Source organism: Tenrec ecaudatus, chromosome 6 (assembly GCF_050624435.1).
Source record: "Tenrec ecaudatus isolate mTenEca1 chromosome 6, mTenEca1.hap1, whole genome shotgun sequence".
In the NCBI taxonomy this organism is placed as follows: domain Eukaryota; kingdom Metazoa; phylum Chordata; class Mammalia; order Afrosoricida; family Tenrecidae; genus Tenrec; species Tenrec ecaudatus.
In genome coordinates this window covers 49,216,535-49,234,875 of record NC_134535.1, presented here as the reverse complement: position 1 = coordinate 49,234,875, position 18,341 = coordinate 49,216,535, and the positions used below count along the sequence as shown (strand labels likewise).

Below are 18,341 nucleotides of genomic sequence, written 5' to 3'. Positions count from 1 at the left end.
AATACGGTGTCTTGGATCAGGCACACGTCAATCCTCAGAATGCCATGAAACGCTCCTCATATTAATAGAAGTCTGAGCTTCTCCAGAGTCACACTGAAGACACTGACAAACAGCAACCCTCTAGGAACTGATGGAGTGCTCATTAAGATGCTTCAATAAATGGGTGCGATGTTGTAAGTGCTCACTCAACTATGCTATGGATTTGGAAGACACCTACCTGCACAGCTGGAGTGAAGAGAACCCTATTTGTACCCATTCCAAAGAAAAGCGACGCAATAGAATGCAAAATTCATCGAATCTTTTCATTATTAACACATGCTAGTCACGTTAGGAGGACATCATTCAAACATAGTTGCAGCAGTACCGCAACAGGAACTGTCAAGTTTAAGGTAGCTTCAGAAGAGAATGTGGAACACAGCATATATATCATTGCTGGTATCAGATGAATCTTGATTAAAAGCTTAAAAGACCCAAACAATGTTTACTTGTTTTTATAGACTATGCAGATTCAATTGTATAAATCATGACAACTTATTGATCTCATTATGAAAAGTAGGAAGAAATTCCAAAGCACTTAATTGAGCTCATAAACCAAGTGCTTATGAGCCTATATGTAAATCAAGTTACCTTTGTTTTAGAAAAAACAAGGAGATTCTGCATGGTTTACCATCGGGGAAGGTCTGTGTCAGGGTTGTATACTTTCACCAGACTGCATTATTTAATATATGCGAAGCATATACTCTTAGAAGCTGGCTTGTATGAAGAAAGCCGTATCAAGTTTAGTGTAAGACTCATTCACAACCTTTCATATGCATACAACACAACCTTGCTAGATGGAGATTAAGAGGACTTGAAGCACTTACTGATGAAGATGAAAGAGCAGCTTTCAACAAAATTACAACTTTCAGTATAAATTATAGTTCAACAGAAAGAAAGCAAAATTCCTCACAATAGAACCAATGGGCACCATCACGATAAATGGAGAAAAGATTGAAATTAGGATTTCATTTTCCAGTAGACTCACAGTCAATGCCTTTGGAAGCAGCAATCAAGAAAACAATGATTTATTTCACAGATGATATTCAATTCTGTGATAAAAGACCTCTGTAAAGTGTCAAAAAATGAAGAGTCTATGTTAAGGAGTAAGGCGCCAGGAAGCTCTGTTACTTTTGTTAAATTTAGGCTTACCTAGTACTCAAAATCAAGAATATGAAAGTTGCTATAAATGAAAGTCTAGGTGATTTGTAAACTTGCGTATCTTTTTTAATGTCGTGATGGTTTGTGTTAGAGATGAGTCAAGTTGGCTTACAGTTGCCTTTCTTGCTCATTTTAGCTGACAAGTGCGATGACAGCTTTGTCCATCGGGATTGCATCAGCTGCTGTCCACCAACCTGCACATTCGAGAAGGAATGTCTGGGAAGCAATCTCCATTGTCTTGATGGATGTTACTGTCCAGACGGTAAGTGCCTCCATTTTCCCTCAGTCCTCTGAAATTAATCCCTCAGAGTCTCCCGATCCCATTAACGTCGCTCTCGGTTCGACACTTCTAGAATTTGGCTCATAATATAAGTAAGATAAATGGATGTTTCTTAAAAATAAAGGCTCATTTCTTTGTAAATTTTCAGCTCAATTTAGAACATAGAATCCTGAAAGTATGTAGGGCAAGTACTTTCTTCTTTTAAGTATTTAAAGATATTTTATATTTTCCCTTATTTTCAAAGAGATGAATGCATACTCAGAGAAAGAAACTTTCACATTTTCAGCACAAGATTGTTAGTCCAGAATATAGTTTTAATAAATGAAAGATCTTGCATGTTTCCCCCCATTTGTGATCATTCAAATGTTGATTGCCAAACCTATAAAATAGTTTTATGTCCTCTTGTGCTCTTACCCACGTTCTATCTTTCTTTCGAGACACAGAGTTCTTCTACATTAAGACTTAACCCATGTCCTTTTATTCACTGAATTTCTCTGAAATTCTAAGATATACATTTTTTACTATATCAGTTATCTCCTATTAAATGCTATTTTGACTTTTTCATATTAATGTAACTCAACAAATGTGTATTGAGCAACTTCTAAGGGTTTTTACTATGCTTTGTGTAGGAGCTGCAGAGATGAACAATCTATATTCTATGAATGGAGAGTATATTTTTTGAGATCAAGGATTGAAAATGATAGTATTTTGTATCGAGTGCAAAGTAATGTTTAATGTCTAAGTTATTTTTAACTTAGGCAAAATCTGACTCTTAGAATCATGAAATAGATGGTTCATAACTCTATAATTTACAGTAATTTCTGTCTGATTATAAATCATATACCTTACATTTTTCTTCATGAAATTATAAACAAAATATTTTAATCATGGATGATTTATGAAACACCTGAATTTCCACTATAGAAATACTAATTTTTAAGAATTTTATTGGCATATAATTCCTATAGGTGGAACTTTTTGGAAATCAGAACTATGGAGCTTAGTCCGTTATTGTGTCTGTGTTATGTATAGTCTGTGAAGCAGTGCCCTTTGGGGACTTTTCTTAACCAGTTGGCTATGACAAAAGAAGATCACACCAGGACATATGTGAAGCCATGCTTGCAAATGTAAACCAAAGCTTCCTTCACCTAGAAAGCATTGCTTATGAAAAAAGGAAAAGGCTAGCTGAATACAGCAGTGATCTCAGTAACATGGTGGCATTAGGCTGTACCCCACCTCTTATACTTGTCACTTAAGAAACAAACCTAGTTCACTGACTCAGCCCTTAAAACAGTGCTGCCTAGATATTTATTAACTCTCTGACCATGATGGGATGCTGTATTATTTTAGAATCAACAGGCACTACAACAATAACTTACTATTGCCTCCTCTCCCTGTAAAGCAAGAGAATACTGTAAAGTTATGTTGTACTGAGTAGTCCACTTTTAATGTTTTATGGCATGACTTGAGATAAGGAAGTCGAAACCACTGTAATTGACCCTTATATATAAGATACCTACTGACTGAGACAGGTCATGACAAACCTGTTTGAGAGTAAAGAGTTTATATCCCTCCCACCTTGTGTAAGCATCTGTTCAACAAAAAGTTGAGTGAATTATTAAATACAGAGTGAATTATTAAATTCAATGAATACAGTCCTTATCATTCCTTTGGGAATTTGATTTATATTTTTCTTTAATAGGCCTGATAATGGACAATGGGACTTGCATCTCCTTGGAAAATTGCCCGTGTGTTTTTCATGGATTAGCTTATTCAGTTGGCTCAAAAATTGAACAAGAATGCACCGAATGGTATGTGATCAGTGTATGGTCAGGTATTTTTGAGTACCCGACTAGCTAGTTAACTTACTGTAATGGATTCCTCAAGGAATATGCTTACTATTAATTTTATTTCAAAAATGTAAAGTAACAATTGCTATTTTACATGAATTCCATGGAGTGGCAGCAGGGATCTATTTTATTTTATAATGTAAGTATTATAATTTCCTTTGGTATTGTCTTAAATTCTTTTTTTCATTTATTTTTTATTTAGTCACAAATTCTTGTACCCATGTAATATGTTGTTACCTTTTCTTTATTATTGGTAATCACTAATTTGTACATAATTTCACTCTTAAAATTTGTGGGTGTTCCTAAACTTCTTTGTTAAGTAATTTAAAGCATTGCTCTACAGATTTCCAATTTTTAGTCATGGTTTGAAACATTTAAATGTTTTTATTAAATTAGATTCATTAAACTCTAGGCGCACATAGGTTTGTTGTGCTTTACTTTATTGCGCTTTGCAGACAACACATATTTTTATAAAGTGACAGCTTTGGCAGCACCATGTTGAATGTCTCTTTGCTCTAATTTTCCAAGAGCAAGTGTTGGCTTTGTGTCTCTGTGTCACAGTTTGAGAATTCAAACAATATTCTAAGATTTTAATCATGCTATTCTGCACTTAATAGACTACAGTATATGTAGAGTGATTTTCTTTATTTTTTTAAAACGTTTTATTAGGGGCTCATACAACTCTTATCACCGTCCATACATATACATACATCAATTGTATAAAGCACATCTGTACATTCTTGGCTCTAATCATTTTCTTTTCTTTCTTTCTTTTTTTTCCCCTTTTCATTTTTTACATTTTATTAGGGACTCATACAACTCTTATCACAATCCATACATATACATACATCAATTGTATAAAGCACATCCATACATTCCCTGCCCCAATCATTCTCAAAGCATTTGCTCTCCACTTAAGCCCTTTGCATCAGGTCCTCTTTTTTTTCCCCCTCCCTCCCCGCTCCCCCCTCCCTCATGTGCCCTTTGTAATTTATACATCGTTATTTTGTCATATCTTGCTCTATCCGGAGTCTCCCTTCCCCCCCTTCTCTGCCGTCCCTCTCCCAGGGAGGGGGTCACATGTGGATCCCTGTAATCAGTTCCCCCTTTCCAACCCACTCACCCTACACTCTCCCAGCATTGCCCCTCACACCCTTGGTCCTGAATGTATCATCCACCCTGGATTCCCTGTGCCTCCAGCCCTCATATGTACCAGTGTACAACCTCTGCCCTATCCAGCCCTGCAAGGTAGAATTAGGATCATGGTAGTTGAGGTGAGGAAGCATCCAGGATCTGGGGGAAAGCTGTGCTCTTCGTCGGTACTACCTTGCACCCTGACTGACCCATCTCCTCTCCTAAACCCCTCTATGAGGGGATCTCCAGTGGCCGACACTTGGCCCTTTGGTCTCCACTCTGCACTTCCCCCTTCATTCAATGTGGTATATATATATATATATATATATATATATATATATATATATATATATATATATATATATATATATATACACACACACACACACACATACATTTTTTTTTGCATGATGCCTTATACCTGGTCCCTTTGGCACCTCGTGATCGCACTGGCTGGTGTGCTTCTTCCATGTGGGCTTTTTTGCTTCTGAGCTAGATGGCCGCTTGTTTATCTTCAAGCCTTTAAGACCCCAGACGCTATCTCTTTTGATAGCCGGGCACCATCAGCTTTCTTCGCCACATTTGCTTATGCACCCTTTTGTCTTCAGCGATCCTATCATGGAGGTGTGCAGCCAATGAGATGATGATTTTTTGTTCTTTGATGCCTGATAACTGATCCCTTTGGGATCACTCGCTCACTCAGGCTGGTGTGTTCTTCCATGTGGGCTTTGTTGCTTCTGAGCTAGATGGCCGCTTGTTTATCTTCAAGCCTTTAAGACCCCAGTCACTATCTCTTTTGATAGCCGGGCACCATCAGCTTTCTTCACCACATTTACTTGTTCACCCACTTTGGCTTCAGCAGTTGTGTCGGGAGAGTGAGCATCATAGAGTATCAATTTAATAAACGAAAGTATTCATGCATTGAGGGAGTGCTTGAGTAGAGGCCCAAGGTCCTTCCGCCACCTTAATATTAAACTTATAAATGTAGACAATAAGATCTATTTCCCCATCCTCGTGTATATGTTTGCATGTACACGTCTTTGTCTAGACCTCCATAAATGCCCCTTGACTCCCAGCTCCTTCCTCCCTCTCCCTTGACTTTCCTCCTACCCCACCACCATGCTCCATCCCCACCTGGGCTACAGCTATGTTGACTTTATTGTGGTGATCTGGAACCAAACCTGAAATATCTGTGAGGTGTGCCTGCACTGGCAAATGTCATAGACTTCCATCCAGCCATACAAAGGAACCAAGGTCTCAGTGCCCTCAGGTCCTTTTCTGTTTGGTGATAAGACTGAGTCAGTGTGTAAAAGTGAAGTGTGATTGGCTGGCTGTGCTCTTGACGCTGATTTGAGTTCTTACCTTGCAAGCACTCTGCTTCGGTCCTCCAGATCGCCTATCCACTTTGTGAGAACGGAAGGTAGAATTTAGCTCATAGGAGAGAACAACTTCATCTCTTTATAGTTGATGAGCTTCAAAATAAATATTTTTAACTTGAATTTTAATAAGAGAGGTGACTTGCTAATCTTGACTGTGCATTCCTCTAATGACCTAGGCAAATGCTCTGGTTTGTGTGCGACTCTTTAATAATTTTGTTTTTGAGACTAAACACAGCAAGACATACACAGACTTAACACGTGCTATTAAATTGCTCTACAATTGCTGTTAAAAACATGTACAATTCAATACACTGATGACCTTCTTTGAGCTGGAGAACCATTCACGCCTTCGTTTTCCAAGTTGTTTCTTTCCCATAAACATAGCCCAACATCACTGTCTCTTAAAGCATTAGAATGAAATGTGCGAGGACCTCGATTTAGAAAACCAAAAAGGAAGGACACGCGCAGTATGCCTCAACCTGAGAGAGCCCAAGAAAGAGTTCAAGCCTCAAGTTGCAACACTGAGAGTTCCCATGGACAAAATACTGATTGAAATAGGAAACAAAAAAGGAAGTTGGAAAGAATACACAGAGGCACTGTACCAAAAAGAATTAGTTGACATTCAACCATTTCACGTGGTAGCATATGAATAAGAACCACTTGTACTGAAAGAAGATCAAGTTGCTCTGACAGCATTAGTCAAAAACCAGACTCCAGGGATTGATGAAATTCCAAGGGAGATGCTTCAACAAGCCGCTGTAGCACTGCAAGGGCTCACTCAGCTATGCCAAGACATTTGCAAGACAGCTTTTTGGCCAACTGACTGGACGAGATCCATATTTATACCAAGTTTCAAAGAAGGATGACTCATTAGAATTCTCAAATTTTGCCGAAGATCATCCAACACTGGTGGCAGCAGACATAGACAGGGAGCTGCCAGAGGTTCCGGCCAGATTCGGAAAAAGACGTGGGACCAGGGATGGCATTGCTGATGTCAGAGAACACCAGAAAGGTGTGCACTTGTGTTTTGTTGACTATGCCCAGGTGTTCGACTGTGTATCTAACAGCAAACAATGAACAGACAAGAAGGATGGGATTTCAAAACAGTTCATTGTGCTCACGTGAACCTGTACAAGGACTAGGAGGCAATTTTGCAGATGAACAAGGGAATACAGCGTGCATTTAAAATCAAGAAAGGTGTGCATTAGGGTCATATCTTCTCACCATACTTATTCAATCTGTATCATGAGCAAATAATCAGAAAATCTGGGTTATATGAAGAAAAATGTGGCATCAGGATTGGAGGGAGGCTTATTAACAACCTGTGATATGCAGATGACACAAGCATGTTTGCTGAAAACCAGGAGTAATGGGAGCACTTGCTGATGAAAATCAAGAATTGCAGTTTTTAATATGGATTACAAGTCAATGTAAAGAAGGTCAAAATTCTAACAATTAGACCAATAGTTACCACCTTAATAAACAGAGAAAAGATTGAAGCTATGTAAGACTGGATCTATAATCAATTCTCAAGTAAGCAGCAGCCAAGAGATTCAATGACCCACTGCATTGGATAAATCTGCTGCACCAGCCTCTTTAAAGTATTGAAAAGGAAAGCTGTTACCTTGAGGGCAAGAGTAGGCTGGACCTACGCCATGGTATTTTCAATTACCTTGCATGCATGTGAAAGTTGAACATTGAATAAAGAAGACCAAAGGTAAATAGATGCATTTGAACGCTATTGTTGGCAAATCACACTCAAAGTACTGTGGTCTGCCCAGAGAACAAACAGATCTGTCTCTGAAGAAGCACTCCCAGAATGCTCCTTAAGGCAAGGCTAGTGAGACTTCATCACCTTATGTGCTTTGTGCATGATGGCCATAGAGATCACGTCTGAAGAAAAAAACCCACCACTTGCAGTAAAGTGGAGGGGCAGTGAAAAAGAGAAAGGCCCTTGACCAGATGGGTTGACACAGGGGCTGAAACAATGGGCTCAACCGTGAGCTATTGTTAGGATGCCACAGGACCATGGGTTGTTTCCCTCCGTTGTGCACAGATAGCGTTGCTATGAGTTTGAACGCACAACAACTTCCCCCTCGTTTTCCTATCTGATCTGTAGAGTTGCTGTTCTCACTCGGAGCAGGTATAGTTGGATCTTCAAGGAAGGCAATGTTCAATGCAGACACGTTTGACTACTCGTTTTGTTTTAAGATTCCAGGGGATATATTTGGTTGAAGTTTTAAAGATTATCAAATATATTCAGGGGTTCATCCAGCCTCTGCCATTCAGACATAGAATGTCTAGATTCTGTGGGAATTTAAAATTATGGTTTTTAATTTTCCTTCTTTTCATTAGAATTATGTGTGACCTTTTTTAGTTTTATCACTGAAAAAGGGTATAAAACAGAATTTCTCTGCTTACCTCATAACTTTGTTCTTGACTAATCTGCTTAGGTGATTTTACCACATAACATGCACTGAGCAATAATTTAAGTAGTAACCAACCAAAGGTATCAGTAAATTGAGCTTTTCCAGAATTATTTTTCAAGTCAACACAAATTTGTACCAATCTTACCCAACAAACCGGTGAACATGATACATTTTGAACCATTAATCAACACATTGATGCAAACATTGGTAACTTTCATGGACTAGTAGAGTAATATCTTTAACATTTTTATTTAGTGTCTGTGTTGGTGGAATTTGGAACTGTACTGAACACGACTGTCCAGGTAATCTTCTAAAATATTTTTTGAGATATATATTTTAAATTGGAGGAAAAGATAGAACTATGTTAATGAAGATAAATCATGTATACCCAGACATCTTATGCTGTATAGATGCAGGTAGAGAATCAATGATACCTTTGAGCTGGCAGTATCGCTAAGAATTTATTCAAAAGTTCAAATACTACAAAACCTAAAAGTTATTTGAAAGAGTTATCATTTAACTAATTATAAAATAATTTGAATAATAGAATATAATCTAGTAAATTTTTCATTCAGCACATTTTATAATTTTGTTTTGAACTACATTTATGCTAATTGACTTTCTACTTTGGAAGAAGCAGGAGTTTAATTTATTCCTCCTCTCTCTCCCCTCTTGCTTTATTATTTTTTATTTCTTCGTAGTTCAATGTTCTGTTGTGGGTGACTCCCATTTTTCAACTTTTGATGGTAGACATTATTCTTTCATTGGCATGTGCCAGTATATCCTTCTGAAAGGCACTGGAAAAGATAAATTCACAATTACTTTGCAGAAAGCTCCTTGTGAGCAGGTAAGAACAATATTTGTTTTTAATCTCAAAATGACCAGAAATACCCACATTTTCAGAAGGTGGGTGTCCAAGCTTTGTATCCAGATTAATAATGATAACATAGATGGGTATAATTACTTTCTTCACAACTAAGACTCCATCCATTGCTAAGATGCTTCATTATTTTAGGTACTACCACAAAAATGTTAACGATTAATCAATGACTAGAGATATTAAAATGTGAAAATAAATATCTGTCAGAATAAATGAACTACTCTATTTTCAAGTGAAATTTTCTTTTAAAAAGTAGCATTTTGTGTCTATTTTATGAACATCTTCATGATGGCATGTGAAGCTATCTTTTAAAAACATCATTATTGAGAGGATTGAGCAGGTTTCATATAATTCTGAACAGATGTGGTTGTTTGGTTATTTCTACCAAAGTTCTGAAATATTTTTTTCTGTTTGTTTGCCTCTGCAATACATTAGAGTCAGAAGTAGCTTTCTCCATAAACTCCAAACCAAACTCACTTACTGCCATCGTGTCAGTGCTAACCCAGGGTGACCTCCCTGTTGGTTATGGGAGGAGAAAGCCCAGTGTCTCTCCTGCGGAGCTGCTGGTGACTTCAAACTGCTGACCATGCAAATCAGTCCCACGTGTAACCACTGTAGCACCAGGCCTCCAGCTTTCTATGTAGATTTCCAAATACTCTCATGGTTATCTTTATTTAATTTTTATGTTAATATGTCAATTTAACATGCCAGTTAAATACGCCAGTGGAATGCATTTTGAAAGTCACTTTATATGCTACGGAAATTTTTGGAAAACTTTTGTACATTTTATTTGTCTTTATCATTCTCTGACTCCTCTAACTGATCGTTTTATTTTTATGCAGAATCTTGGTTTGGTCTGTCTTCATTCAGTCACTTTAATTCTGGAGGATGATTTCAGCAAACAAGTAACCCTTAGCCGGGGAGGACAAATCTTGACCAGTCCTAACCAAGGCTTCAATCTGAAAGGTAAGAAGCAAAGTTACTAGTGTACTTTAGATACGCAAACAAGCAGAGTCTTTTTCCATTGGCTGATGAGTCCCATGTGTATTGAGAGCCCTTGTGTTACCAAATCCTCAGCAGTGATCGTGCAGTGGTGTAGTGGATACGTGTTGGCTTGTGAGCCACGTGGTTGGCAGTTTGAGACGAATTGTTTCCTTGAGTCTGATTTTCTTCATTCTTTGCTCTGCATGGGAAAAGACCAATGACTGTATCTCAGATGGGAAGAACAGCACTTGGGATGGCATAAGTCATCAACAGAGTTTCAACACAAGCTTCTTGTCACTCGTGGTGTTTCACAAAATCATACGTATAAATTGTTATGTTCTCCCTTTTTGAGAAATGTCTCAAGGTGATGAGAGATAGTTGAGGAAAAACTAATAGTTTGGGAGTCATGACCAGTTTAGGGAAGAAATAAAACACACACACGGATTTTTTTAAGAAGGGATAAGTTTTTAAACTGTCTCCTCACTTCATGAGACATTGTCAACTGAAATTACATGTTGACCTGCTAATCTACTAAGAATGTCTGCTGAATACTGACGAGGGGAACTGATCAAAGAAACAGGCAAAAGGTGGCGAAAGTGGGTCCTGGAAACCAGGGGCCAGAGGAATGGGTTGCAAGCCTGCCTCTGTCACTTCGCAGAGAAGTCTTGATGTTAGGTTGTGGCATTGTCTAACTTCGCCCACGAGCCTTAAAACTGACGTGGATATGGTTTCTTCCTACAGGGATTGTTGAAATCCACACTCTGTCATCCTTATTCTTGCTCCTGAAAACCACCTTCGGTTTAAAGATCTTGTTTGCTATCGATGGGGAGAGGATTTACATCCAGCTCAGCAGTGCATGGAAAAGAAGAACGTTAGGCCTGTGTGGCACGTTCAACGGGAACATAAGAGATGATTTTCTGTAAGTATCATGTCTACACAGCTAACAACATTCAGTGACTGTCAAATGACTTCATTAAAATGTTTATGTAATGAGCAGGAGTCTAGCGTGCACCATTTCTAAAGCTCTCGTACATGAATCATCATGATTAAACGTCATAACAATCACTTGACTAGTAGCTATACTTCACAGAGAAGGCAACCAAAAATCTCAAAGTGACAAATCACGCAAGGCCAAATAGCTAATGGCAAAACCAAGTTTCTAAACGAGGCAGTGTAACTCAGACCTTGTGGCCTAGTCATGACCCAGCATTGACTCCCTCGACATCTACAAAGCTTAGCAATGGATTTACTTAGAAAAATCATTGCCATTAAAACAGTCTCAGTATTATTTGGTGTTAATAATTATGATTTACACTTAAAAGTATTGATATAATTTGGAATGAATGATATCTTAACACACATTTTGGATTCTAAGATAATGAGGTGCTGTGATAGTTTGTGTTTCGTGGGAAGAAAAGCAGTAATAGAAGAACCTTGCTTCTATGACAAAGCAAGTTTTACATAGACATAAAATGAAGCAGTGCTTCATTTAACGTCAATCCTTTGAGCATCTGTTATTGTGCCAAGCACTGTGGGCATTGTAAGCAGGAAAATAATACATTTCTCAATCTCAAAAAGTTTATATTGCAGATCAACCAAAATTGGTTAACCACTTAATGTTTCTTATGTAAAGTATTAATCAATTGTATCTATACATATAAATACTGATTTTTGAAAAAATGACCATTAAACTGCAACTATAAATGCAGCAGGCGGAGATCAGTGTGTGCTGAGGTAGTCACTGGACTTTGATACAGTGGCCATTCTGCCAACACTTCGATTCCTTACAAGTTAAATGTAATCTCATCAGCATATTTCTTTTTCCTCTCAGGTTTTGTTCCTCTTTCCAGTCTGTCTCGTGAAATGCCGTTTATTGTTTAATCCCATTCAGGCATTATTTGTTTTACAAAGCTTGTTCATACCCACCTGAAATTAATTACGGCTGTTACTTATGAAAACCTGTTGTTTATCTGACTAGTTTCACACAAAATGATGAGTTCAGTGAATAGGAATCTAGGCTTTGGTCTTTGCCTTCTGAGTCAAATGGGACTGTGGTAGCACACGTGATGGGCGCTGAGATTGAAATGTAGATGTGCAGCTGACATTTCAAAATGTCAATTAGAAATATCAGGGAAAAAGTTATTTAATATGCTTCCCGTTTGAGCAATAAGACTCTAGGTTACATTGCCTTTTTATTTTATTTATTTGGAAGTCAGACTATTGATACGTGTGCGAAACTGAAACTATAGTACATGGCGTGGTTAAGATATTCAGAAAAGATGCAAATGCAGCCTGTTTTCTTTTCCGTTTTGTGAGAGAGGTTAGCAGTCACTGTTAACAGATGACAGCGCTAGCTGCCTCTTTCGAAGGCACCAGTCTCACCGGCCTATAAACATTCAAGCATGGTGACAGAGCAGGATAATATTCAGAGTCAGAGATACGTTTTGAATATTGTGTGGGATTCTTGAACGATTAGCTAACTTTTTTTACTTTATAAAGTTTAACGAGAATCTGTAAACATAGTGGCGTGAAAAATATTACTTGAACATTCATTTTATATGCCTCGTGAAAATAAGCTGACTCCCGAAACAGAAAGTTTATTTTACAAAATGAAATGCAACAGGTCAACGGCCCTGGGTTTTTCTGTTTTCCTTTGCGTCTTTGGATGAGTTAAGTAGGAGGCTCACGCTCTGGCTGCAGCGCTCCTCTGAGCCAGGCTTATTCGTGTCATATTGCTAACCTATTTTACTACATTTCCAATGATTTCGAGGGAAGGAGAAAGAGCAAATGAAGACATCGCAGGCACCGTTCTTACACTTTTCTGAGTTTTGGTGTTCTCATTTGTGACAGGAGATGTTGAATTAGGTCTTTGGGCCGATGCTGTATTGTTATGAAAAGGTTTGCCAGTGAGGAAGAGAAAAAAGGGAAGGGCAAGCTAAGGGATTGAGCTGGGTTTAAGAGAAGGGCATGGTGGAATTGCTTGTGTGGCTGTCCATGCTTCCTTCTTTGTCCTCTCTCCGTCACTGTGGTGAGACGTCCCATACAGTTCGTGTATGATCACTTAGCCCAATGGTAACCAAAGCAGTGAATCTAGTAGGGTGCCGTAGAAAGCCGAGTTGATGCACATTCTGCTTACTTGGCCATGTTCTAGCAATTAATGCAGTCAGGCCTGGAGGTGTGGTCAAGCAAGACTTAGTCAAGCTTGATTTCTGAAGTACTTTTGACAGTACATACTGCAATGTCCAATAAGGATTGACAATAAACAGCTCGGTGGCTGCTAGAGGTGGAATTTCAGTGTTTAGCTCCTAAACATCGTTGTTGAGGATAAACCTGTACATGTTTTTCTCTTACATTGGGTTTTCTGAGGAGACTGAAGATGTGAGTAAATGCAACTGGAGGGAACCTCCCTTCACCGTGGAGACTCAGTCTTGAAGGCCTGGCCAAGTAAATGGAGCTTCTGCGCCAGCAATGAGTGTGGCGTTGACTTTTAAGGAGCAAGTAGCTGTACCTCCGCCGGGAAAAATTTGCTTGTTCTCTGGCCCGTCCCTGCTGCTTCCTGTATTCTTCCCTAGCGCCGCCATTCAAACCCGCCATTTCTTCTCTGACCTTGTGTACTCAGGGGCCAGCTTTCCCACGCAGACAGGGTGATTGAAAATATCGTGGCATCGATCAGACATACCTTAGTCTCAAGGCCACATCTTCTGTCCTTAAGACTGTACACAGGTGTGATGGATTAGATTTTCCCAGTTTTTGATGTGATTTCTTGACTGGTACTTCCGTAAGTATTGATTGTGGATCCAAGTAAAATGAAGTCCTTGATAACATTAATCTTTTCTTTGCTCATTATGATGCTACCTATTGATCCAGTTGAGGGAATTATTTTTCTTTATATTGAGTTGTAATCAATACTGAATCTTACAGTCTTTGACCTTCACCAGTAAGTGCTTCAAGTCCTCTTGGCAAGCAGTATCGTGTTATATGCATATTACAAATTGTTAGTGTGCCTGTGATCCTCATGACACCTTCTTGCTGTTGTCCCACTTGTCCGGTTACTTTCTCAGCCTACAGAGAGAACAAGTATGGTGGGAGCATGCAACCCGGAAGTACATCTCTGATTGCAACCATGCTGCTTGCCCTTGTTTTGTTTGAATTATTTCCTCTTGGCCTGTGTACAGGTTCTACACGAGCACAATTTAATGTTCTGCATTTGCATTCCTCTCAGTGGTAGCCATTGATTCACAGCGTTAAATGCTTTTGCATAGCTAACACAATATATGCAACGCTTTTCCTGATATTCTGTTTTCAGCCAAGATCCCCTGACATTAGCAATGATATCCCACTTTCTCGAGCTTCTTAGGGATTCAGTTTGAATTTCCGGCAGCTCCCTGTCAATGTATTGGTGCTAACATTTAAAAAACATTGTTCTCAGCAAATTTTCACTTGCATGTGATATTATTGATACTGCTAGGTAATGTCTGAGTTCTGTTGCATCATCTTTCTTTGTAACGGACACAAATATGGATCTCTTCCAATCAGTTGGCTAGCTAACATTTTCCATGGCATATAGTAGCGAGTGCTGCTAGCACAATATTGATTTCTTGAAACACTTCAAATTGGTATTCTGTCAATTCCTGGATCCTTGATTTTTATTTACCAATGTCCTTAGTGCATTTCTTCTTAGTGCATTTCTTCATTTAATATCACTAGTTATTGATCATACACAGTCTCTCGAAATGATTGTATGTTTTACTCTAACCATTCCTAGTCTTTATGCACAAGTTTTGGGGTTCAGTAACTCTGTATTCTGTCCATCTTCTCTGTTTTTATCATGAAGGGCATGAAAATTAATTTTTTTAAACTGTTCCTAAATGGGTTCTTCCCTTTTGTTGTTCTAACCCAGGTCTTTGCACATTTCATTACAATATTTTATCTTTTCAAGCGGTTCATTGAAATTTTCTGCTCAGCAATTTTGCTTCACCATTTCTTGCATTTGCTTTAGGTGCTGTACATTCAAGACTAGGTTTCATTGTATCTCCTGGCATCCACTTTGGCCTTTTCTTTCTAGTCTTCTTATGACCTTTTGATTCCCTCGTGCAGGACGCTCTTCCTGTAATCCCACGACTCAGCAAGCTTCGGTTCGCAGTGAAGTTGTTGGGGTAGCACAGTTCTATGATGATATCTCCAGCCTTCGTTCCATGGCTGAGGCCATATTGTCCAGCTACTGATGCTTCCTCTCTGTTTCTATCGTCCTCATTCCAATAATCTATAATTATCAATGCACCCGGATTGCACATTCGATCAATTTAAAGCTGAAATAAATGAGAGATTCTTTAATTTATGTACCACTAGCTTTAGTGGTTGGCATCTAAATGTGAATAACAGTTGTATTAGCTAGTCTTTCTTGTAGGAGTATAAATATTATCACAGACAGCATTGAAGGGTCTTTTTTCTCATAAATGCAATACCATTCCTCTTGAATTTGTCCTTCTCAACATAGTAAATCATGTTTGTCTGATTCAGCATCGTCAGCACCAGTCCATTTCAGCTCAGTAATGCCTGGGATATTTTTCTTTATCCATTCCTTTTCACTTGACAACATCCAGTTCCCCTAGGTTCATAATTTGTAAGTTAACCTTCCAATTCTTAGTGGCTATTTTAGCTACATCATTCCATTTTGATTAGTGTCCCGTCAGCAAATGGAGGTCCTGAAGGGTTTGTTCCACCCACATTTTTACTGGAAGAGGGAACTGTTCCCCAGTCGCATCTCGAGTGCCTTCCATTCTGAGGGGCTCGTCTTTGGGCATTTTATCAGACAGTGTTCCAGGGCTATTTGGAAGATTTTCAGTGGCCAATCCCTCGGAAATGGATTGCCTACTTCTACATCTTAGTCTGTTCTTATTCTGGAAGCTCCACTGAAACTTGTTCACCCTGGATGACCCTGTTGATACTCGAAACTCTGGTGACCTCGCTTTCTGCAGCACAGCATCAGGCATGCCATCATATGACCAATGGATAGACAGCAATGGTAATCCAGATAGATAGAATTTTATCTTTGAGACACTCACCTTTACCATGAGAAGAATCATGTGAATTATTCAATTTTGCCCCTTATATGCCCCAGAATTACATACATACATACATATATACATACATACATACATACATAAATTAACATTTTGGTTGCCTGAGTGATTTTTTTTTATCCTAGTGGTGCAAGCCAGATTTGGATGCTGGCTCTGAAATGCACTGTGCAGACTACGTTTTTGCGACATGGAGACAGTGCTTTCTTATTTATGATGAAATGATGAAATGTGGCATGTGTATCCACAGGTTGGCACCTTATAAAGTCCTACTAGCAGGAAGTCAAATGCCGTATGTCTTTTTCTGAACTGTTGGAACATGTAACGCCCTAACGTTTCTTTATAAATGAAAATAATAGCACTCTTTCAAATTCTGGAAAAGAGTTCCACAAAAAAAAAATGCAAGGGATCCCTGAGAGAAACTAAGGTGAATATTATTTTTGCTCCCTAGGTCCCCGTCAGGCATGATAGAAGGGACTCCACAGCTTCACGCAAATGCTTGGAGGGTCTCCTCCACGTGCTTTGCACCCGTTCATGTCCCCATGGTGGACCCCTGTAACATTAATCAGCAAAACAGTAAGTTTTGTCTTTTACATGACAATTTAGGGGAAGTTCTAATTATCACTCTACTCTGTCAATGAAATAGTCATTTTAAAATCTGGGTTTCATCATTATGCTAAAGTCAGGACTTCTCCTATGGAAATGTGTTTAAACGCATGCCTGGAGATTTGGCTTCTTATGGAATCTGAGTGAACCTTGGTGGAGTGGTACGTTCAGTGTTGGGCTGCTAACCACCTGGTTTCAAACTTACTTGCTAGTCTGTGGGATGGCATGAGGTGGTTTGCTTCTGGAAGGATCTACAGTCTGGGAAACCCTATGGAGCAATTCCGGATCCTTGAGCCACTTTGAGTTGTAACTAGGTTGCTGGCAGTAGGTTTTGTGTAATCTAGCCTCTTAAAAAAATAAGTCCTGAAAGTGACTATTTTATGTATTATCTTTCATTCATAAATATCCTTTTGATGTTCAGTAATCTCATCTTCCTAAATTGGCCTCAACAACTCAACTGAACTCATCGCCAATTAGGTGATGCTGACTCATGGAGACCGTGTAGGATGGGATGGAACTGCCTCTACAATTTCTGAGACTGCAGCCTTTTAAGGGCACACAAAGCCCTATCTTTCTCTTGTGAGATGGGGCCTAGATACTTATAATGCATTCAAATCCTGTAAAAGTTAAAGAAAACTCTTAGGAAATTTCCCAATGTGTTGCAGTTATACGCATTTAGCTTTTGTTTTACAGTGTGATAACCCATGCGACTTCTCACGTTTATTACCCTCATAGTATAAGTTTCTAGTGACTTCACTTAATTATAGCATCATAGCAAGAAGCCAGTGATTCAGGGAAATATTCTGTCATCAAGTTGGCATCAATTTGAGATGGTCATGATCCGTTCAGTACACAATCACAGTGCAACCCACAAGCCAGGAGCTTAGCCATATTTTACTAAAGACATAGCAAACATATTGCTCAATGAAGAAGGGCTTAAGTGGGTTTTGTCTGCTTTACATTCTTTTTCAGAATCACTCTGTGAAAAAAACCACAGTGAATATTTAAATATATTTTAATTTTGATTTTTCTCTTTAATTAAATATTTAACCTAATAAAATACTTGTTCTAATTAAATAATGTTCCTTTTATGTAGTTTTATAAATACATTAGTAATAGTAGAAATCAGCATTTTTCTTATCTGTAGTAAAAGGCCTTGACTAAATCTGTCTATGGTTTAATACTTTTAATCTCACTAGCTGGGGTCTCACTAGCAGCTGTCTGTCAATTAATCTTGTTTGGTTTGTCTCAAATTTTCTCATTTCCCTCCTTTGATATTATAATAAAGAAATAACATACAAACATTAGAAAATGGCCCAATTAGTTACTTTCTCGTGGTCTCTGTGTCTTGCTGCCTTTATTTGTCCCTAAGGGCCCTGGTGTTGTTATGGGTGAGCTGTTGGGCTGCTAATCTCAAGGCGAGACTATTCTCTTGAAGATTTCGTGTTCCCGAAACCATAAGTCACTACGAGTCAGAACCCAATTGAAAGCAGTGGACTTTTTTGAGGAGATGAATTTTTCT

The 18,341-nt window shown here is 38.6% G+C and overlaps 1 protein-coding gene across 1 annotated transcript in view; it reads left to right on the top strand.

The window, feature by feature from the left end:
- OTOGL (otogelin like) overlaps positions 1 to 18,341 on the top strand; it is a 168,234-nt gene that overhangs the window by 31,249 nt on the left and 118,644 nt on the right. The window contains exons 12-18 of the mRNA XM_075552752.1: positions 1,334 to 1,459; positions 3,180 to 3,288; positions 8,525 to 8,571; positions 8,971 to 9,116; positions 9,992 to 10,115; positions 10,875 to 11,052; positions 16,665 to 16,789. Coding sequence (XP_075408867.1) covers positions 1,334 to 1,459; positions 3,180 to 3,288; positions 8,525 to 8,571; positions 8,971 to 9,116; positions 9,992 to 10,115; positions 10,875 to 11,052; positions 16,665 to 16,789 — 855 coding nt within the window. The remainder of the gene's footprint in view (positions 1 to 1,333; positions 1,460 to 3,179; positions 3,289 to 8,524; positions 8,572 to 8,970; positions 9,117 to 9,991; positions 10,116 to 10,874; positions 11,053 to 16,664; positions 16,790 to 18,341) is intronic.